Here is a 23,118-nt window from a genome sequence, read left to right as displayed (position 1 = left end):
CATTGCATTAGAAACCTTAGCACCTCCATGGTCATAATAATCGTGATGTTGACAAGTTAAGTAGTTGGCCCTGTGAAATAAAAAATGTTAAAACAATTTAACTGTTTCGAATTGTATCTCTAGGTGTTTTCACGCTTTTTATTGGGGCTACGAATATATCTGACCCTGACTGCTACAATACTTATATTACAACATATACATCAAACGATTTAAATCATTTATAAAATATTAAAATAACATTTTAATCAAATCACCGGCCTGTTTGATGCATTTGAAGCACGGAGAAATGCATTAAAAAAAATAACGAGAAAGAAAGGCTGTCTTCGGCACGCCGAAGATCTAATACCCTTGCGGACCCAACCTTTTCATAATGCTTATAGTGCTTTGCCCGTATCTAAGAAGCACAGGGAAAATAGTTAATGCCGAGTTTGGTCAAGATATCTTGATAAACAAAATGTTTTTTCATACAACTTAATTTTCAAACGATCGTTCCTATGGCAGCTATATGATATAGTGGTCCGATCTTAATAGGATTTTGCATATATATAAGGAGCTTAGTAAAACTAATAATTGCCGAGTTTGGTCAAAATCCTGTCCTTGAATACTGCTCTTGCATTTGGTCTCCACAGTATAACAACAGCCAGGATCGTATTGAATCTGTTCAGAAGCAATTTCTGCTTTTTGCCTTACGAGGTTTAAATTGGGACCCTAATCGTCGGTTGCCGTCCTACTCCAGCAGACTACTTCTTCTCAACCTTCCGTCGTTAACCAACCGTAGGACAATTCTCGGTGTTGTCCTTCTACATAAGTTGATTATTGGCGACATAGATTCTCCTTTTCTGCTAGGGCGTCTTCAATTCTCTGTTCCGGCTAGACCAACCAGAAATTATCGCCCCTTTTTACTATCTACGTGCACAACAGACTACGCTATGCACAATCCTTTTCGCGTGCTATGTAAAAATTATAATAGTTTGCATCACGTTTTCTCTACCGAACTGTCTCTACCCTTAATAAAATCGTTGCTTTCAGGATACCTTCGGGAAGTCGCTGACCATTCCCAGCTATGAGCAGGGGCATAGCTTGCCGGACAGGCTGAAAAATTTTCCCCCACCGGGTCGGTGATTTCCCATTACTTTTCTCTCTGTCCTATCTACTTAACACTCTTTATCTAACTTACATTGCTTTACTTTATTAACAATCTTCTTACTTTCATTTTCCTATTTATTGTATTTGCTTTATTAATATAGCAAATTAAGATTATTTTAATGTTACTTGAAAACACTTTTTTCCTACTTACAACCTTCTGCTTAGATGTAGGCTCTAATAGCGTCACTGACAAAATTAGCTGTGAAAAGGGGCACAGCTGGCCGGACTGGCAAATAAAACACCTCCATCGGTCGGTGATGCTATTTAGAAAATTGTATCCTTTAACTAGGCTTTTAGCATAAAATTCTATTGTAAAATCTATTGAATAATGAGGAAGACACTCGTTTTGTCGACCGTTAATAAATAAATAAATAAATAAATAAATAAATAAAAATAAATAAATATCTTGATAAATAAAATGTATTTTCATACAAAAACTTAATTTTCGACCGATCGTTCCTATGGCAGCTATATGATATAGTGGTCCGATCCAGCTGGTTTTCACATATGTGCTGCGTGCTACAGAAAGACGGAGATAGCTTTAAAACTGAGAGACTAGTTCGCATAGAAACAGACATACGTACAGACGGACATGGCTCTATCTACTCGGCTGTTGATGCTGATCAAGAATATATATACTTTATGGGGTCGGAGATGTCTCCTTCTATGCGTTACACATTTCACGACAAGATTATAATACCCTCTGCAAGGGTATAAAAAGGAAGTGTCGGTTAAAAAAACATGTTCAGGCAACAAACACGCTATAAATAATAATCAGTATGAAGTGTGTCCGTCCGTATGTATGAACGCAAGACTATTAGAACCTATAATAGCTAGAGAAATTTTAGCTGTAGGTCCTCCTAGTCCATGCGTAGATCGAGTTTGTTTCCGATATTCGATAACTTACTGCGTTTCTAAGCAATCGATAATATGAATATCGAAATCTAGCTTTTTATAATAAAATAATATGAGCTAGGTCACCAAATTGATATGTTACTTCTAGAGTAGTACATATATATCAATTACCTTTCATTTTATGCCTATCGCCACCTCCCACCTACTAACTCATAGATACAAATTAAGTTAATAACCCAACTTGTATTGCCCACCAATTTAAGCTACAATTTTAATGCAATTTACTTTTTGAGAATAAAAAAATATTCTAAGGTACAATAAGATATACTGCAGAAAATTTCATTAAGATCGGTTAAGAAACATGTGTTTGCGGCAGCTAGCACAAATTCCAAGAATTTCTGTATACATGTACACACACAATTTCAGTCTACCTCGAATTCTATCAGCAGCATTGCAATTAAGATTGTATTGTTTTCTGTGCTGCTATTTAATTTCGTTTTTTCTCATAATGACTTAATGATTGGTGTGGCTGTTGAGTAGAGGCGGTGGCAAGAAGTGTGGTCTGTCGCAAGTTCGAGCCCTGCCGAGGAAACTATTTTTTTTTTGGCTGGTGTGTCTGTTGAGTAGAGACGACGGCAAGTAATGCGGCTAATTGCGAGTTAGAACCCTGCCAAGGGAACTTTTTTTAAATTTTTTCTTTATTACCACAAACGAGCGCGTATCCCCTAGTCGGAAACTCCCGGCTAGAACCTCTTACTTGTTTTATTTTCAATTCAGTCTAGCACCAGAGTCCGAAAGAACATCTAAATCTGTATAATTAAATCTTTAAAATGTTTTTTGGTCCGGTTCTGAAAGGTAGACGATTAAATTATTAAATAAAATTAGTTGATATATCTTTTCCAACTCTAGAACACTTGCACTCTCACTCCTTAGCTGTGGCTGGCCATGTGGATCGTTGGGCGGTTTTAGTAAGACCAGCGGAGGCTGTTGATGTAAACAAATTGATGTAAGACGCTGGATCAAATACATGAAAACAGATTCGACCACTCACCTACATTGTGTATATTGTTTTAAATTTAGGCGTAGTTAGTTAAATATTAAAATAAATGCAATAGTATGGACTAAGACTGTCAAACAATTGTACATGCATATTTTTTGTATCTTTACCAGATTCAAACATATCTTAAACCTATTTTAATATGGGTTGAATGTAAATCAAGTTCAACGTTCAATTATTTGCTTTGAATTTTTGACATATGCAAATGTGTAGTAGACTCAATGAATCTTATTAGAAGCTTGGGGCAATGTATTCGATGCATAATTGCTGTGGTGCATGCCTCAAGTACGAGTAGAGTGCAATGTGGCATAGCGAAACCGAAGACAAGCAGCAGCAATAATGCCTGACAGGGTCAGGCAACGGATTTATATTTAAGCTGCAACATTCTGCAGGTAATTGTAGCAACTGCAAAATGAATGCAGCCACAAGCGTTTTGGCATTGAAATAAGCTAACGATAGATTTTAATTAATGTCAAGTGAAACAAGTGCTGCCCAGAAATGGGAAAAAAGAAGGAATGCGCATGGGGCGCGGCCTATTGTTGATGTCAGCAATTGAGTTGTTCAAAGTAAATTGCAAGCCAAGTTGCTCATACGCCCCATGTGGCACATGCAATTATTAATGGCTGCTGCAAGTGGTGCAACCCACGAAAAAGGCAAATACCCCCGTCGACCGCCTGCTGACATTTCAATTCATTTTGGATCGCACTGGTGTCTGTTTTGTATATCACGTATTAGATTGTTGGGGCCAAATGCCTGGAGAGATGATTTCCATCATTCATTTCCTCCAGCAGTGCGGCGTCTGTCGAGCTGAGTTTTCAGCTGCTAGCAAAAGTGTTGCCACTTTGAATTATGAAGCCAGTGTATACACGCTAGCATCATCATTGGCAACCTCTATGTATACAAGTAATCCCACACACACACACACATACACACACACACACACACACACATACATACACACACACAAACACAAAAACACACACAGATACACAACATGATGACGCAGCTTTGGGAATAAGCTGCTGAGAATCTGAGTGGCAGGCAAATGAATTGTTTCTACTTGCACGTTTCCTCTCATGTTAACTGAACTTGACTCGTCCTGCCTTAGCTGCCCCCAGACTCTCCTGGCTGTCCTGGCAGGCAAGTCGAAGCGTTTAATAAGCGCAATATACATCGATATGAATAAGTAATATGAATATTGCGCATATGCACATATGGATAAAAGCGAGACGCCAGCTAACTGATATCATAAGTCAAAGGACTCTTAGGACGCGCAGCTTTTTTTTAATATCAAAATATGGACTGAAATTTTTAATTTTAAATATATTTTATATAAAATCTTTCATAAAGTAGCTAGCAAAACTTTTACTGAAAAAAAAAGAGTTATTCAATTAATCATGCTTGCATACAATTGGCAATTAAGTAAAAAGAAATATTCAATGATTCATATTTCAAAATGTTCAAATCTTTTAATTTTAACTTTTATACTCCAATAATAAGTTACGGGATTTTTAAAAACCCTAAATTGTAGCTAGAACATAGTATAATAAATGTACCAAAATGTATTTGGTCTTTCATGCGGTCAGTCCGGTTTATTAATGTGTAGATGAAACTAATTTAAAAAATTTTGAAATCATTTATAAACATAACTAATTTGATTCAACTGCTGTGTTAAACGTTACCAAGTCCTACGTAAAGATTAAATTGGGAGCAAGCCGTTAGATTTCATGTTATACATCTTATAAATTCAATCGTGTAACAGTTAGGGGCTCAACTAATGCTATACATCTGTTGGTATGCCAGTTTAAGCAGAGCCTGCACGGCTATAATACAGAGCATGCCCAGGTAAATTTTCCAATTGAAGAGCCCCAGCAAGGAGTTGTCCTCGGAATTGGGCGGCAGCATAAGACGCACCGCATAGGATTCTGGCTGTATATGCAATAATCCAGAGCTGGATGTTGGCGCCTCATCATTGTGCTCTACCCAGTCGATGTCATCCACCCGATCGTAATTAAAGGTATTTACATAGTTCAGTTGCTGATCGATAGGCGACATCCGCTGCAAGTTTCGAAATTGGGGACGCCTCGTGGACAAGCTGCTGTGCCGACCCACATAGCGCAGCACATGGCTGCCCACCACAGACACCTTGCGCACCAGCGTATGTGGACGTGGACGGGCGCGCTCCACCAGCGGCAGCAGCGGCAATGATTGCTGCCTCATGTGAACACCATCGCCGACCTGACTGTACTCCCGCACCCTGCCAGTTGTAGTTGCAGGTGGCAGCAAGCTCTGTACAATGTGCGGCGTTGTTGCCAGCATAATGTTGGCCATAAAAGGACTGGCCAGTGGATCAGCGCGAACGGGGAAACGTAGCGGATTGCTTGATTCTTCTACCGAGGACATGGCAGTTTAGTTGTTAAAATTTTTACTGTACCAAAAAATTTGTTCTGAATTCATGGAAATATTGTTAGAAAGACAAATGAATAGAAAAAAAGGGTTGCTAAGCCATCTTTTGCCTATTTCTTTCACTCACGCTCACTTGCTAAAATAACGCCTTTCTTTGTGATTTTCATATATTTTAAAATAGCTTAATGGTATTAATGTGTTGTGGTGGTGGGGATAATATATTAAAAGACCTACTTTTATAATCTGTCTCTCTCATTCCTAATCCTCATTCTTTCTTTTGCTTCTAATTGCTTTGCTCATCTCCTTAACGCATTTTTATTCGATTTGCCCAAATTCACAAAGGGCTTACCGAATTTTTAGTTTTCTTTAGGTACTGTTATAGTAATTTCTATTAGAATTAGGATAGCCTCTCCCTCCCTTCCTGTCTCTTCCTCTCTGTTCTTCTCTCTCTGTCGCACTCTCTATCTCTCACACACACTCTCTCCCTCTCTCTCTCTCTCTCTCCCTCGCTCTCTCTCTCGTTCGCTCTCTCTCTCTCTCTCTCTCTCTCTCTCTCTCTCTCTCTCTCTCTCTCTCCCTCTTTCTCTCTCCCTCTCTCTCTCTCTCTGTGCCTCTGTCGAAGTGCCATAGCAGCAAACCATCACATTTTAGACTGCTTCCCTTTTGGTGCCTCTAAGGATGCATTGTCCAGGATCTTCAAGCACCAGCAATGTGTCGCCGTTGTGCATTTATGCAAATCATATGCCACGACGAGTGTGTGTAAGTGTGCGAGTATTCGTAGCTGTGCCTCATGGAGCGAGCAGCCAAAACAACTTCATGGCCAATCGCAAAAAACCCAGATGCAGCTAGTGGCAGACGGATGAAGCAAGTAGAACACGACGGAAATAACAAGCGAGCCGCACATACAAGCAAAGATTCAGCGCACACACAGACACTGAGAAGAGTCGCGTTCATTTTGCGCTTTATCTGTGGCCGCAAGTGTGGCAAGTGCTCGCCGCAGCGTCTGAAATTATGCTAATTTTTTGGTTTTTATGCAACAGAATTTTCCAGCTGCCGCTGCCCCTGTTACTTCTACTCCTGCTGCTGTTGATATTGTTGTTGGTGGTCGTGCAACATGAGGGACATTGAAATTTATAAGCAATGGGAGATGGGAGATGCGAGTAATGGGCAACAGTTGGAGACGCGCTGCTGATAACGTGGCATTAATAACTGCCGCTTGGGCATCTCTGATCTTGATTGAGCATTTTGCAACGCGCACTTACTTATCTTTGCAGCCACCTACACGACGCTCCACTGTGCCAGCCCACTATTTGTTGCTCATTTGGGAGCTAAGAAAAGTGTCAAGTTGTTGCAGCCGTAGCCTGTTACATAAACCTTGTGCCCCTGATAAACTCTTGACCGCCCTTGGACAATGCGACCACATTTGCAGAGCTACTGGCCTTGTCCTGCAGTTGGTCCTTCTATTACATATGCAACGCTTTGTTCGTGAAGCTTTTGAAAAAGTCAAAAACTTGTGTTGGTCAGCTCTCCAGTGGCTACTTAAAGTACCGTCAAGTGTTGCATTTATTTTGTGTGTTTCCCCCTTTTTTTCTCTCTCGACTTTCTCCCTTTTTGTTGGCTCTACAACGATTGTTGTTGCTGTGTGGCAAAAGGAGCAACATATGAATGTGTTGCCAAATTGAGCGGTAGTTGTTGTAAAAAATGCCAGAATAGGGCAAAGAAATGCAACACACAGCAGGTAAATTTTTTTTTACATCTTTGCATATTAATTGGCCTGTTTTAACTATACTGCGAACTTATGCAAATTTAGAAAAAGCCTTTTAATATATTTACTATTCAATTAAGACTTCAAATTATTTAATTAGTATTTAAGCTTTTGATCTATCTGCACTTGAAAGTTGAATATTGAAATACTTTTCATTCGTCTCTAGTCGATCTTGTAGTGTCCTATAAAAAGGGATATGTGCCGCAAAGCCGCAAATATGCGTCACATTCCATTTCTTACACTCACACACACACTGACTGCTTTAATGCGGCACATTTTGTTTCTAACACAAACACACACATCTATACGAATATATAGTGGGCATATTTTTGCTTTATTTCACTGGCGATTCAAAGTTGTGCTGTGGACCAAGTTTAGCGCCAGCTTGCAATTTGCCTTCAACTTGGCCACAAATGACCAAAGGGCTGAAGGCCTAAATTAATTCGGTCTGGTCAACGGGCAGTTGCCTCAAAGTATGCAACGCTTAACGTTAGCTAAAAGCTGAAAGCATTTGCATTGCACAAATACTCACACAAACATACAGCAAGTCTGACCTGTCGATTGTGATTTGCTGATTTCTTCTCACACACACACATACACACGCAAACCAGCCCTATAAAAACTTTTGTTTTACATTACACAATGCAAGAAAAGTAGCCGTAACTTTGCTCAGTTGTGCTGTAACGCCCCGGTCCAAGTTTGGTTAATGAATGGCAGGCTTAATTATTTGGCCAAAGGGGACTCGTGTGTCCAGCATGGATGGTGTGCGGTTGTGTGTGGTGTGCGGGTGTGTGGGCAACAATCAGCTGCCGCCATGCCATTGTTATGCATATTGCCTGGGCTCACAGAGCCGCCCGCCAACAACCCGACTGTGGGTAGCTTTTAATAATTGTTTATATCAGTCCAATGCAACTTTCATTTATTTATTTTTTTGGTTGTTGCCAGCTTCGCTTAAATATTCCCAGCGTGGCAAAGTTTCAATTGTGTGTTTGTTGTTGTTGCATATTTTATCCATTGATATTGTGCTGGCAATTGGCTGTTGATTTTCCGTTTTGTTTTTTGCCTTCGTTTTGTAGGCTAATTCACATTGCATATTTAATTAAATGTTGGTATTTTTGTTTTCGTTTTTTTGTTGTTTATATTTCCGATCAATTACTGTGAAAACTAAGTTTCAACAAAAGCTTTGCCGAGACTTTACCTGAGCTCAATTAAATGGGGATATTCTGTATACTTAGTAGATATTGGGTACTATATAGAGGGGCTGCCAGTTCAATTACTCGTAATATTTCTTTGAGGATTAATTTAGATGTAGGCTTAGTAGTCAAAAAACTATACATTTTTAACTTAAGCACAAATTACTTCAAGAAAAAATCAGAGATAAAATCGATTCCAAAACACTTAAAAGACTATGGAATGTAGATAAAACGCCCTGAAGTTCGCTCACCAAACAAAATAGTGGATAAATATTTCGCCTTTAAGTATATATAAAATTTGAAAAGAAAAGGGAGTGTCAATGAAACTGGTAATCGTATATAAGAATTCAATCAGATCCCCAAACAAATTCACGTAAATATGAATTTAATACTTGCAATTTATTTCAGCAGTTATTTACTCACCTAGCAACAAAGAGAAACCCCCAAAGTGAATGGTTTGAGAATGTTTTTCAGCAACCCCTCATAAAAGATTTGCCCGATTGCCCGGCACTTCATCAAGTTCACGCATATAACAAATCGATACACCTGCGCGCTAAACACACCTGACAGAGCAACACCCTCGACTCTACTCCCCCAGACCCGGGCACCCCTTTCAAAGCCAGACAATTTGGCAGCCAAAGCCGGCAATCTAAACAACGCTCCCGCACTCAGTAACCACCCAGCTGGGATTTCAATGCGTCAACGTCTCTGTCTGCATCGCTTGTCATGCATTTTACGCATGAGAAAATATTTTCAGCTAACAAGTCCAAGGGTTGGGCCACAAAAATAAGGAAAAAATGGTATAAAAAAATGTATATATAAAAAAAGTTGCAATGCAAAGTGCACAAGGCAATGCACATAAAAATAAATCGAAATAAGGCGAACGGACGAGCAACCGATGCGCGTTGCCAACGCCAAACAGCAGAAGCAGCAGGAGGTGCAGCAGAAGGTACAGCGGGAGGAGCAGCAGTGTGTGGCAGGACAGAGGATGTCAGCGGGGCGCCGGCATGGACTGGTCGGCCATTGCCGGCGCTCTTGTTTATGGCGCGTTCTGATATGAATGACACGTGACTGAGAGACAACCATGGACAGGAAGAGGAGCAATAGAAACAGGAACCGTAGGGGCAGCAAAAATTATGAAATTTAGCGCAAGCCACAAAATAGCAGCAACCAAAAAAAACCGACTGCTACACACACACATACGCACAGCAGTTATACGACAGCTTTGCCATATCGCACCTGCTGCACACGAACCGATAGCACCCAAAAGGACTCGATTGCATACAAAAAGTGCTGCTAGCAGCATATATTCCTTTCGAAAGTTCTTTGTGCAAAGAAAGGAACGATGCTTATTGAACTAACATACAAGTTAAAGCATGCCATTCAATTGATAAAAGCAGTATCAGTTGCATGACTTGCTGATATTTAACCTGACAAGGTAGTGAAAAGAGAATGCGATGAACTATACAACACTCATATTTTTTTGCATTTAATCATAATAAGAGCGGCTAAATTTTCCATTAGTTTTTCGAATTCTGTGGGCTGGTTCATTAGAGTGGCTGGGTAGTTGTTAGTGTGTGCGGGTGTGTTTGGGTGCAGATACATGTGACGGCCAATGCGCTTAGCACTTTCATTTTGTTTCGCACAAATTGCTTAACCACAATGCATTTGTGCTAGTGTCAGTCTGTGTGTTGTCGCATGGTATGCACACACACACACAGCAGCAGCGGCTGCGTGCACTCACATATTGTGGCATTGGCAACGTCAGCCTTCTGGCGCTTCTTTTCTCTCTTTCCGCTCAACACTTTACAACGGCAACTCTTGCAAGGTGTCGCTGGCAGCTGTTGCTTAACGCAACCGCCAACGGTTTGACGCTGTGCTGCGCTTTTTTCTTGTGCTATCCATGTTTTCATCTATACACATACAGCGCACACACACACACACACAGTCACGCACACATATCAGTCATTTGCAGTTGCTAGGCAGAAGGTGTTGTGCTGACAGTCGTAAGTCGGTGGGTGGGTTGGGGTAGTGCGGTTGCGGACTGGTTTTTGTTCCAACCGCACAAATTAGGATCTGTGTAAGCGCAGATGATACAGCAGCAGCATCAACAACTGACAAAATTTCCGATGAGCCTGGGTTACCCAATCGACAACTTATAAAGATAAAGCACATGCTGAGCCTACTCTCAAGAAAATATAGTTAAATAATCTCTATATATAAAATTATTTGTCCCACTGATTGGTGATCAACGCACAGCCCAAACAGTAAGAGCTAAAAAACAGAAATTTTCACTTTAAGAAGGGGTTTCGAGAAATTCCACCCGCAAGTATCGAAAAATCGCGAAAAACGTTTGTATGAAATTTTTTGCTTACCATCTGATTGGCCCCAAACTCAATTTCAAAAATCTTTGTTCAAATTCATTTGAGGGATGTTTCACACTTTTCTTCTTCTATTTTTTTTTTCTTTTCTTACTTGTATTTCCACCCACAATAGTGTTTAATTAGCGAAAACGGTTGTATGAAACATTTGCTTACCATCTGATCAGCCTCAAACTTATTTTCAAAAATCTTTGTTCAATTTCATTTGCATTCAAGCATTCCTCCTTGGTTTAAATGGGGGTCAAAGTGGTGGGTGACGTTTCGAGCTCAAATTCATTTCCAAATATCCATATGAAGAATCATTTGAGATGTGTTTAACATTTTTCGCCAAACAAAAGCTACCTAGCTCAAATGTGCGATTCAATGATTTTTTGGTGAAGACTTACAAGGGCGGATACCTCTGATTTCAACATTTGGTTCTTAATTCGATGCACTTTAAACATATTTTCAAATAGAAGAAGTACATAACAATTTTCCACGGACGTGTACTTGGTGGAAAGGAAAAATGTTAGCCCAAAACGTTCCACGGGCAAGGCCGGGCAATACCCGCTGGCTATATTTATATATTTCTAATTCACAGCATTTTTATCCCAAGCTCGTACTTCAGAGCTGCACATAGAATTCGTGAATGCCAAGGAAATATATTAAAATTTAAATATTGTTTAAGTTGACAGCATTTAAGCACGTTTGATTCAATTTCTTAAACACTTTCAATCATCTTTTTTAATTTCTTACATGATTTAAATATGGCTCTTTCTTCTGCGCCAAGAAGTAGGCAACGTTTCTTTCGTCGCAACTTAAGCCGTGCTGTAAGCTTTTATGCTTGTGCGTGCTTAATACGCATCTAATCTGAGGTGTCTATAGGCAGCTTATGCACTGCATTTGTATTTGTATGGCATATTTAAGCTGAAAATGATTTTTTTTTTCAATGTCTCCGTAATCGAAAAGCAGCTCAAAAGCGACGCAATAGGATTTTTTTATTTTTCGCCAACATTTTAAATAAATAAAATATATTAAAGTCGAGCCAAATTGAAGCTCAGTTAAAATATTAAGCTTAAAACGAATTAGGCGCTGGCACATTTAAAGTAAGTTTTGCAAATATTTGTCATAAATAAGAGAATAAACTTAAGTTCAGGCCAATTTAGAGAGCATTATTTAACTATATACTTCAGCTTTGGCTCTTGTTGCTTGTTTGTAGTTTATTGACCAATTTACGGACACACTCTCACGCACCCTCTTGAGGGTACTTGACAAATCTTTTGTTGTCACTTTTGTTTGTTTGCATTGTGGACAGTTGATTCAGCTGAGTTCCACGTTGTTTGTGTTTTGAGGCAGTATTACATTTATGGCTATGGCAACATTTATTACGCATACGCCACAGGGTTCCAGCAAGTTGATTAAATTTAAATTTTCTACATTTAAATGTGCACAGTTTGACTGAGGAAGGCTTTCAATTGCGAGTCTGCTCGGCAAATACCCTTGACAATCGGCTTCTGGCAAATATTTAACCTTTTGTTACATTTACGGAAGCAGGCACTGAAGTACGCACTGCAAATGCAGAACTCAACTACATTAACATTACCACACACACACTCACGTACACTACTGTCTGCTATCTTCGGGCAGCTGCATGTAGTTTTGCCTCTGCCTTACCTGTTCAATTGACAAAGTTACATAATTGTTAGCCAGCTACGGGGTAATTGTAATTAATTGACATAAAATTATTATCTAAGGCAACACTGTGGAAACAGCCTAAGAGCTTGCTTAGTTATTTTCATTGGGATTAATGCTAAACTAAATTCGAAAGATAAATAAAATGATGATTAATGGCAAAATCTATTTGACTCTGCTTTAGAATTTACAAAATACTTACCCATATGCGTCTGAGACAATTATACAAGTCATAATTAGGCATTTTAGTGAAACGATTTAAGGTCAACGTTTTAAAACTAATTATAAATATTTATGTTGACAGTCTCTTATTATACAAAATTTACATTTTATTGGAATATCAAATTAATAATACTTATCAATTCATAATTTGATTACGATTAAGTTAACTAAATACCATAGAAACGAATTAATTACTATTTATGTCTGTGAGGCGAATATTATTGTCTTATTTTCTCATTTTTCTCGTTTCTTTACTTATTTATGTGAATATTTTTACTTCTATCTACTGCCGTATACTATGCCAAACTTTGCCACATGTGTGACTAAATCGGAAATGAATTTTAGCGCCACTTCCGCTTGACCCAATTGAAACGCTCACGCACACACACACACATGCAAACATATATTTAGGATTATAGTTAAACTCATTGTGTGTTTTGTGCCTTTTGTGTTTATTTCTTGTATTTATTTAACTTTTGTAGCTTTAAGTTTGCGTGCTATGCGGTTTTTCACGGTAAAGGTGGCAAACTCTTTGGGGCATGCCACACCACCCAGCAATTAAAGCTGTCGTTAAAATAATTAAGGATTGATTTTATTTAAAGCGCCCCAACAAAGTCCAAACACACTGGCATGACATGTGTGTGGGCCAATGTGTTAATTGAAATAATTATTGCACACACCCATTCCCATTTGAAATTCAATTCAACATTAACCCAAAGGCAAATCAAACAAGCACCATTTCGTGTATCGAAAACGAATGTCTGCTATTGGGAAATTTTTGCACTATATCGTGTATACAGCATTTTATACGCCAGATATTTCAGTCAAATTAGTTGAAAGTTGCTCGAAATATAATGCAACCAAATTTACAGTGCAGCGCCGGCGGCTTCTTAACTTTAAGATATATGTAAGCCATAATGATAGGTTTTTAAAAAATAGTCTATTAAATAAAGAAATTTTAAAAAATAAATGATACGAGCTCAACATTTTATTAATGTTAAATGCTTAAAAGCAATTAGAATATATTTAAATATTATAATGATGTATAATAATTAAGACATACATATATATTTTTAAAGGACAAATTATATACTATAATACTTTTATTATTCGATTATTTTGTTTTTTAGAAATAATACCTCTTTGCAAATAATAATTTAGCATCTAATTTCATTCTAATACACAATCAGCGATTTCCAATTGCAGTAGCTGCTTCGACTTACTCGCATGCTTAGAACTTGATTGGAAATAATCGCGTATGTGCCAAATTCTAGTTCTTCTTCTTGTCATTCAGCTGAACATGGAGGAAACAAAGTTGGGAAAGTCGGTTTGGAATTGCAACTTCGCTCGTTGCAATGCCAGCTATAGCTCAATACAGTTCACGTTGCACGTCGGGCTTGACTGTTCGTAGTTTTATTGTTGTGCATTTGTGGCCATGTCATTTAGCTGTTTGTTACCTTGATTATGGTTTAACTTTATTTTTGCTGCAGTTTGCCAAAAGTTCGTTTTAGTTTTTGGATTTTGCTGAAATATATATTTTCTTTTTGTTACGGCAATTTACGCAAACTACAAATTGTATTTGAACTCTGGCGTTGCCTCTTCTGTCACATTTTCTGTCGGGCTGTAAACCGCACGCCTGCCATTCATTATACAAACAACATTTCAACAGTGGGGAACTAAAATATATAAAAAAAGAAAAGTAATTTGTAAAACGACATGGCTGATCACCTCGATCATTACTTGAAAGGGCTTGTCAATACACTGCTCTTCTTGCTGAGTCGTCAAGAGTTTCACTTGCATCAGATCAAGACCGAGGAGAATCGCCTGAAGAAGTCGATCTCAAAATCGGCATCAGGCCATCGGAAACTGGAGCATATAACACACATACGGGAATATAAACTGCTGCTGGACGAAAGCAATTTACAGTTGCAAAAGCAATCCAGCAAGCTGCAGCAATATCTCGACGCGCATCCCGATCTGAATGAAAGTAAGCTTTATCAGCAGGCTGGCGATGTCCTGAAAGACATGCACGTTTCAACCAAGTAACTGGTCGCAGAACCGACCCACAGAAGCAACCAAATTTTTCTTTTAGTATTTAAACATAATGACAACCAAATAAAGTTAGTAGGAAGGGAGGATGTGGAAGGATATAATAGAACTTGATGTACATCATCATCATTTTTCATTCATCTCTTAACAAGCCGTAGGTAGATTCTCTGAGAAGGTCTGCACTTATTTTTAAAATTATTCAGACGGGAAAGTACTGTGACGGATTTCTATATCTGTCTCCGGTTAATACAATCTCTAAGGTCGCACAGACAAGTAAACGAAACTAGATTATCTTTGCCAAAATAGTATATACCTTATGCAAAATGGTAGATCTGGCATCTTGTTTTTTAATGGGTATTAGAAAACCGCATGCTAAAGTAATTTCTACTTAACTAGAAGTTAGCTGTGAGCAGCATAGAAAACTGGCAGCAGAACGCAAAAAGCTGAAGAAAGAAACTTTGGCGCGAGCAGCGGCGCCGCAGAAATTAAAATAAAGTGCCAAGAAAGTAAAAGGCGGGCGAGTGCTGGCCACATTCATGTTGGCCATCTTGAAGTTGGCCAAAGCCAACGGCAACTTCCGTGCTGCAACTTTTTGCTATTTGCTGGGTACTGTGCGTGTGTACCACCAACAACCCCCCCCCCCCCCCCCCCCCCCCTGCGGCACCTGACACTCATTTTGCCCACATTTTATAATTTTTTAACTCATTTTGCACTCGAGGAACACAACTACCGCCAACGTTTCACCTTTTAGCGGTTGTTTCATGAATTGGACAAAGGCGAGTGCAAAGTTTTTTGGTCCAAAAGTCGCCGAAAAGTTGCGCATTTTCATTGCATAAGGACATCTCATTCGGTGTTATTCGGGTTAAGAGTCAAATTATGTAGTTAACGCTGACTGAAGAATTAAACCATGCCCGGCAACAAAAATAATCCAACTTAAGACTCTCTACATGGACTAGAATCCATCTTAATTAAAAGTATTTTGCAAAAGTAAGAACCATTAAGCAAAGTTTTCTTGGCAAAAAATAAATCTTTCAACGTGAGAAGAAAAAAATATAAAGCATACAAATTTATTAGTTAACAATTTGTAAAATAATTTCGAATGTATTTTCCATAAAAATACTATATATATACACTTGATCCGGGATATATAGGCTCATCTCACTTTTTCCTTTACTTCTTTTTCTCTTATAACACAGCTTGACAACTTTAAGTTTATAACAATTAATTCACTGATATCCAGATCATGTTGCAATCAACAATACTGAGACTAATTATCATTGAGCATATTTCAATTTAACAACTAACGAATGTCTACAACAAAGCAATTTAAGCGCTCAGCGTTTCGATGCGTTCTATGAGCACAGCCTTGGTTGCAGATTTGGCTGGCTTGACGTCAAAATGCTGATCGAGTATGAGGCGCAGCTGGTGGGCAGTGCAGGAGCCCAGAAGCTTATCCTTGATCAGCCTTTCCACAAATTCGTAGCTGCTTAGTTGCGACTCTTCAACTTTCGGCATTTTTGGTGCGCTGCCCTCGTCGGAGCTGGGCTTGGCTGTACGCTTTTTGGCTGGCTCAATTTCGGGTTCAAAGATCGTCTCATAGGTGGGCAAAAACTTTTCGATGCGCTTGTTTTGTAACGCTGGATCGGGCAGCTGGGTAAGACCATCCTGTTCGGTCTTAAAGTTTAAGGCGAGCGCCAGCAGATTGGCCTGCAGCACCTCCAGATTGGGATCGTTGATGAGATTGGGCTGGTAGTCGACGCTTAGTTTCCTGATGACCTTTTGAAAGAGATCGACGCCCTCATCCGTTGCCGTATTGTCAATTTTGTTCCAGTCGCTCAAATCTATCCGACGAATATGCTTGGACTCCGGCAAGTAGACAATCTTGAAGCCATCTCCCGATAGCAGCGACCGATAGTTCTTGTCATCCGGCTGGGCGGCCTCCACAGGCACCAGCGCCACATAGCGCGGCACAGACTTGCGCTTGCACAGGAACAGGCAAATGGCGATCTTTTCGCGCTCCAAGCAACGCTGCCACAGCGCGCGAAACAGCCGCTTGGAGCCAATTATGTTCTGGTCATCCGGATACATAAAATTGCAGGGCTTGCTGTAGATAACATCTGGCAGCGCGGAGCGATGCTTGAAGCCTAGAAGCATCATGCCAGGCGGATGCAGGTTGCGCACACGATTCAATTGTTCCGTGGTAACGCGAAGAACTTCACCGCCCACTTTGCATTCGTACCAGCCGCCCGTCATCTTGATTTGATACTCATGCGTTATCTGCTCCGTGTCCTTGTCCTCCTGTCGCACAATAATCTGACGACGCTTCTGCACGACGCTGTTGTCGCGCCGCATGATGTGCACCTTTTTTGGATAGACGTGTCGATAAAAGTAGTTGTAGTACTGCGCCGATATGGACACATTGGGGCCAAGCGAGAGTGTGAAGTGGCCCAGGCAGCGGCGCAGGAAGTCCTGTCTGAGCTTGCGATCTTCTAGAATCTCGCGCTGCAGCTGCGCATCGGGTACGCGAAAGGAATCTATTTCAATGGCTGGAAATAATATTGGCAGTTCAGTTAAATAGTCTCTTGATCATCAATCAATTAATTTCCTTATCAAAATATATATGTATATGAATAGTGTCAGCAAATACAAAAGCGCAGCTCAATACAACTGCGATTGGTTGCGAGTGAAACATTTGCTAAGTTTGCTCTGCGAGATCTTAAAACCTTTTTGGCTACAACTGCACGCCAGCAAGGGGAACAGATGTCGCACATCCTGTGGCCCGGCTTGGGCTGCTTACCTCTCGACAGCGTTATGAACTCCTTGTAGAAGGGCTCATAGTTAAAGTCATCGGTCATGGGCACCACCTGGAATTCGAACTCCTTGCCCTCCAGATCGCTGGCCTTTTGCAGCGCGGCTTGAAACTCGCGGCTGGATGACGGATGCGGCTCCTCGACGTCCGTAAGGTACACAATCTTGGCATTGTTAAGCTTCCTGCCGCACTTCTCCAGCAGCTCAATGCAGAGGCGTATCATGTAGGCAAAGTTGGCGCGTCCATCTGGCTCCGCCAGGCCATATTCGCTGGCGAACAGCTCCTCTGCGCTGGCCATAAATTCCAGATAGTGTTCCACTATGGCCTTGGTGAGCTGTCGCATCGGCAGGAAGACGGCGCAGTTCGCCGGCACCACAATATTTTCCAGGCATTGCAGCTCCTGCGGCGGCGGACTGTGTTTGGTGTTGGCAAACACCAGTCCCATCAGATCCTTACCATTTACCAGCATGCCCGAGATGAAGGCGCCGCGTATTAGCTTCAGCGCGTCCATCAGGCGCTCTGTCTGCCCATTTATATTATTTATTAATAATATTTATATTAAGCTGGAATTTTCGCCCACCTCCAGATTGGCATCCACAACAAAGAGTATTGCCTCGCGTCCGTGAAAGTCCCGTTTCATTGCAATCTCATCCTCGGAGTCAGTTAGCTCCACATCGTATTCCGGATTCCAAGTGCTCATTTTTAATTTTATTTATTCTTTGATTTTAATTGCGGGAATTTCACAATGCAAATAACAAGACGACGCCGGTTGCAAAACAGTGTGACCAAATGTCAACAGCATAACTTTAACTCTACATAATTATGTTAGATTAACAGTGCCCTTTGAGTTCCCCCCCATTAATATTTAGATCTTTTAATAGGTGGCGCCACAAATAGCTACAATTAGTTGGCGCCATCTACGTCTCAAATACTTACATATTGGACCAGCTTACATAACGCACATAGTTGCGCTTTACGTGAAGTTAGCTGCGCGCAAATTTGAGGGCAGGCAGTAAGTTGGCTGCGATTTAACTTTTTCAACACACGTGAAGCTGTCTGTGCGCCAATTTTAAAATGCGCAATAAACGATTTCATTCAATAAAAATTGGTAAATATGTTTAGTAAAAATCAGAAAAGCTACTGTAAAAACTACAAGAAAACCATATGCTTTATTGTCGAAACTGGTTTTAGGTACCTTCAGATAGTTTGTTTTTGAAGAAACAGCGTTGAAAAATTTTAACTTATTTGCTTATTAAGCAGTACAGAACGACCAGAATCAGTAGACCCTGCGATATATTTATGGAACCAGCCGCAGACTTCTGCTTCTTAACTGTTTTGGACAGCAGAATCACGTGCGCAGTACCGGGCTGTGCAGGCGGCGGATGCTGCTGCTGCGGGGGAGCCGCGTACACTACAGTTAACGAAGAATGCGGAGCAGGAGCTGCACCCGAAACAGGAACCATAGCGGGAGCTGATGCGGGAGCTGCAGCTGGCGCCGGGACAGTGGCAAGCACATGCGTTGCATTCAAATGCGTCGAGTTCAGAGCTGACGTGTGATTGTAAGCAACAGCAGGTGCCGCAGCTGCCACCACAGCTGGGCCAACTGGCGCCGGAGCAGCCAGCACTGGATGTGCAGCCGCCGGAGCCTGGGCGACTGGTAGCACCACCATCGCTGGCTGCGGATTAGCTGGCGCCGTATTGTGGGGACAGACTAGATGAACCGTTTCTGTGTACAGTTTGCCATTGCCAGGGACGGGCTCCTTGATCGTCTGTCTATAGCAGCCATTGGCATCGGGCACGCCAGTCTCCACCACCTGAGCCACTGGCACTGGCGCTGGCGCTGGCGCAGCCGCGTTCGCCGAGCCCGGCGCCTTGGCCACCGCATTGCCAATGACAGCGCCCGCCAAAGCGCCGCCCAGCAGACCCACGCCTGTGCGGAGCAAGAGAGAGATTAGGCTGTGGGCATAGTTTCGATTGAAATCCCTTACCAAAGGCGCGCTTCCGTCCACGCCCGGGTCTCGCTTGGCAGCCGACAATTAGCAGCGCCCCGATCAGCAGCATTTTGGCTAGACGAGCTCTTGACATTCTTAAATTCGTTGGTTTGCTCAATTCGGCAGCTGGTTGGGTTCTGAGCCAAGAAATAGCTCAATCGACTGGGCACAGTCGAAATGATGTTTTGTGTTTGTAAATATTTGTCCAGTTGTTTTCGTCGAGTGCGACAGCCACAAGAACTTGTGACTTAATTTTAAATTGCACGCCTCGATCGCACGCTCATTAGTTGTTTGTTAGAGTGGCCGACGAGGAAGAAACCAAAACGAAATTGTTTTTTTGTTGCAGTTAAAGTATTTCAGATTCTCCACACTAATAATTCAATCTTTAGCACTAGACAATTTGCTGCTAAGTTGAAAATGCACAATTTGAGGCGCATTATATAAACCTTAATATGCAGTACAGGTATGATCTTCAGAGTGGAGGTTTTACTCGACTCGATCAGCTTTTTCTGCTTTACTTAATTCAAGTAAAAACTAGTAAGAGGTTCTAGTCGGGAGCTCCCGACTAGGGGATAGCCTGAACCCTCTTCTTCCAACACCAAATGCAAATATATATACTATTCTAGAAGCTACATTCAAGTCTGGTGACTCTAGGTCTTATTATTTACCGAAATTGCTCAAAATATAGGATGTCGATATAGATTTTGATCGATTGCTTGGAAACGGAGTAAGTTATCGATTATCGGCAACAAACTCGATCTGCGCAGGCACTAGTACTTACATCTAAAATATCAAGTCTCTAGCTCTTATAGTTCATACATACGGACAGACGGACAGACGGACAGACGGACAGACAGACAGACAGCAGACATGGCTAGATCGACTCGGCTATTGATGCTGATCAAGAATATATATACTTTATGGGGTCGGAGATGCTTCCTTCTGCCTGTTACATACATTTCCATTTTGCACAAATATAATATACTCTATTTAACCATTTTTAATGGGCTCAGGGGGTACCATATGAATATACTTAAATCAACATGTGTGTTCGTGTGCGTGTGTGAGAATTAAATGCTTCTATGCATGGTTAAGAGCTCGTTGCTATGACACTGAGATTTCAATTATTTGCGAAGTAAAAAGGCAATTCTTCCTAGTTATATATTATTTTAAACTGTTTATTACAAGCAAGTATTTAGCCTGCTTTTAGAAACTCTTAGCTCCCTCATTTCTACTCTGACACGTGAACATGGCTTATCCCCTTAGGAGGGCCTATTTTTCCGAAAAATGAATATTTCCCTAATTGCTGAATGAACGGTAACTGCGCCAACTGCCCGCTAGATGGCGTTGCCATTTATTAATCATTGCTGGCAAATAAAACAGCACGTTGAAAATCGGTTCACAGATTACTATTATACAAAGTTTTAGTGTCTACTTTGCGGCGCTAGGTTCTCAAAGGTTGCACTAGGCATGTTGTGATTGTCTTCTTGTAGCAACCATTGGCATCGGGTACGCCAGTCTTCACGTTCTGAGTCACTCGCGCTGGCCAGGCCCCTAAGAAGAATTTGGGATTACAAGAACTGGGATTAATTGAGTTTGGTTACCAAATTCGCGCCTTATTCCACTTTTCTTTTGAGCTTGACTGTCGACCATTAGGAGCGCTGCTATCAGCAGTATTTTGCCCCAATATGTTCCCGACATTGTGAATTTCGTTTGCACAACTCGGCAGCTGGTTGGGCTCTGAGCTAAGCTCGGTCTGGATCAACTGGGTACAGTTAATATGTTTAGTTGCAACTTAATTTACGATTCTACGCCTCGAACCTGAACGAAATTATAGCATGATGTGAAACTATATTTCGGAATCTTCACTCTCCACAAAATGATATGCTAAAGTGTGTGCTCATGGATTAAAATCTGTCAAGTGCTAAGGTCTCCAAAATGATTTAATTAGACACAAAAAATAATTTTTTCGAATATTTTCTCAAAGAAAATGTATAAAATATGACAAAGTTAAATGAAATATTTTATTTTAACCGAACAGATCATATTAATTACACAAAAAGTATCTTAAGGAAAAATCAAGTATACATTTGGAAGAAAACAAATTCTACAATGTGTCGTATATACATTTGACGTGACCCTCTCCAGCTGCTAGAGTTCGTCATTTATTGCATGTGATTTTTGTGCAGAGCCTGAAGAGCAATTGAGTTTACTTGGACAATTCAATTGTATGGCTGTCATAAGAAATGCGCTCTTTCAAAACTTATAACAATAAGCTGAGGGAAAGGCTAAGGAAATGTGAAAATAAGGGCCATATGTGTGGTACGTGCAGACGTTCCATTTATAGAGGCCACAGCTTAAAGTGGTGTGATTTAAGACCAAAAAGAATTACCAAAAACTGAAAGGAGAGGGAAAAAAAACTTTAATTATTTAATGAGTGCAAGCCTCACTACTGCTGTCCCGCTCGCTCCTCCCGAGTGCGTGTAAGCGGCGATGTTTATAATTTTTTGGTTTTTTTCTCTTTCTTTTTTTTTTGGCAACATGGCAGCCGAGACAGGCGGCTGAGGACAGCAGCAGCTGGCACATTGCATATGGCACGTGAGGTATTCCATTTAATTTTGATAATTTTGCGGCCAAGTAAACCAAAACGAGAAAAACAGAACAAGACACGCACACAACTGGACCTGTGTTAAGCGAGAGCCAAGTGTTTCTTAGCCATGGCTGAAATTGGGCTTAAAACATTGACTAATGACGAGCGGCGCGTTAGAGCGCATAATTCGACTGGCCAATGGTAAATGGCAAGTGGCAAAGGGAAAGTGCCAGATCATCCAGAAGGTGGGATGCCCTACAAAATCTCAAGTCATTTGTTTCGTGGGATTTGCCAGCGCGCCTTTAATTTGCTTAATAAATATTTGTATAGCCATCGAGTTGGGTAGTCGTGCCCAAAACTCAAAGACCTGGCCGAGGACAATTGTCAATTGCAGAGCTATTTTCACATTGTCAGCGGGGCAAGTGGTGCGGTGGTGCGGTGGCGGTTGGTTTGGTTGGCGTGGGCTGCTCTTGAGCTCTTGTTGCGGGCGAGCTGTTAGCCATAAATCATTCGTAACGCCGAACGATGACGACGAAAATGTCAGGCACAGGATGCGGCAAGGACAACGGGCGTTGCAGCGTCTTCACTCTTGATGGACATTCAGGCCTGGCGGCCATAGGACTCACACACACATACACACACAGCAGACACGCTGCTGCCTGCAAGGATAATGACGCGCAAATCGGGCCCCATCAGCAGTCGCTGCTGTCGCTGTCTCTGCTTTGTTTCATGTTGTTGTTGTTGTTGGCTTTGCTTTTAGTTGCCTCGATTATCCTTAATGCGACTCACTTTGTTAGAAACGTCAGTCGGCCTGCAAGCGCCATTATCATCACATTGTGTGCCAGGGCAAGAAAACAAAAAAAAAAAACCAACATCGGAAAATGGAAAATGTGCAGACACGCCGGCAGCAACAGTCCTCCCAACCCCCACTCCTTCTATCCTTCTGCTCCGCCTAGTACTTCCACTGAAATGTGTCCAGAAAT

General features: G+C 41.0%; 3 protein-coding genes across 3 annotated transcripts; 1 reads left to right on the top strand and 2 right to left on the bottom strand.

Moving 5' to 3' along the window:
* Positions 1-14,347: 14,347 nt before the first annotated feature.
* Positions 14,348-14,851, top strand: LOC115761392. Its single transcript, XM_030703148.1, has one exon. The coding sequence runs from the start codon at positions 14,413-14,415 to the stop codon at positions 14,740-14,742; it is 330 nt and encodes a 109-aa protein (XP_030559008.1). The 5' UTR covers positions 14,348-14,412; the 3' UTR covers positions 14,743-14,851.
* A 976-nt stretch (positions 14,852-15,827) lies between these two features.
* Positions 15,828-18,301, bottom strand: LOC115761680 (ATP-dependent DNA helicase 2 subunit 1). The gene is made up of 3 exons (XM_030703536.1): positions 18,135-18,301; positions 17,543-18,077; positions 15,828-17,291 (listed from the first exon to the last, which is right to left on the bottom strand). Exons 1-3 carry the CDS (start codon positions 18,252-18,254, stop codon positions 16,072-16,074), a joined length of 1,875 nt encoding a protein of 624 aa, XP_030559396.1. The 5' UTR covers positions 18,255-18,301; the 3' UTR covers positions 15,828-16,071.
* A 403-nt stretch (positions 18,302-18,704) lies between these two features.
* On the bottom strand, positions 18,705-19,726 carry LOC115761737 (skin secretory protein xP2). The gene is made up of 2 exons (XM_030703623.1): positions 19,543-19,726; positions 18,705-19,484 (listed from the first exon to the last, which is right to left on the bottom strand). Exons 1-2 carry the CDS (start codon positions 19,637-19,639, stop codon positions 18,796-18,798), a joined length of 786 nt encoding a protein of 261 aa, XP_030559483.1. The 5' UTR covers positions 19,640-19,726; the 3' UTR covers positions 18,705-18,795.
* Positions 19,727-23,118: the final 3,392 nt, after the last annotated feature.

This window comes from Drosophila novamexicana, unplaced genomic scaffold (genome assembly GCF_003285875.2).
Source record: "Drosophila novamexicana strain 15010-1031.04,08,12 unplaced genomic scaffold, DnovRS2.1 tig00000485-arrow-pilon, whole genome shotgun sequence".
Taxonomy (NCBI): Eukaryota; Metazoa; Arthropoda; class Insecta; order Diptera; family Drosophilidae; genus Drosophila; species Drosophila novamexicana.
The sequence above is the reverse complement of the archived record's forward strand: the minus strand, read 5'-3'. Positions and strand labels throughout refer to the sequence as shown.

Excerpts from the sequence above, each read along its gene's own strand:
- LOC115761392 (XM_030703148.1), top strand. The coding sequence starts at position 14,413 with ATGGCTGATCACCTCGATCATTACTTGAAAGGGCTTGTCAATACACTG.
- LOC115761680 (XM_030703536.1), bottom strand. The coding sequence starts at position 18,254 with ATGAGCACTTGGAATCCGGAATACGATGTGGAGCTAACTGACTCCGAG. Across the intron at positions 18,078-18,134 it reads TTGTGGATGCCAATCTGGAG|ACAGAGCGCCTGATGGACGC; the intron begins GTGGGCGAAAAT and ends ATAAATGGGCAG. Across the intron at positions 17,292-17,542 it reads GTTCATAACGCTGTCGAGAG|CCATTGAAATAGATTCCTTT; the intron begins GTAAGCAGCCCA and ends TATTATTTCCAG.
- LOC115761737 (XM_030703623.1), bottom strand. The coding sequence starts at position 19,639 with ATGTCAAGAGCTCGTCTAGCCAAAATGCTGCTGATCGGGGCGCTGCTA. Across the intron at positions 19,485-19,542 it reads TGGACGGAAGCGCGCCTTTG|GCGTGGGTCTGCTGGGCGGC; the intron begins GTAAGGGATTTC and ends TGCTCCGCACAG.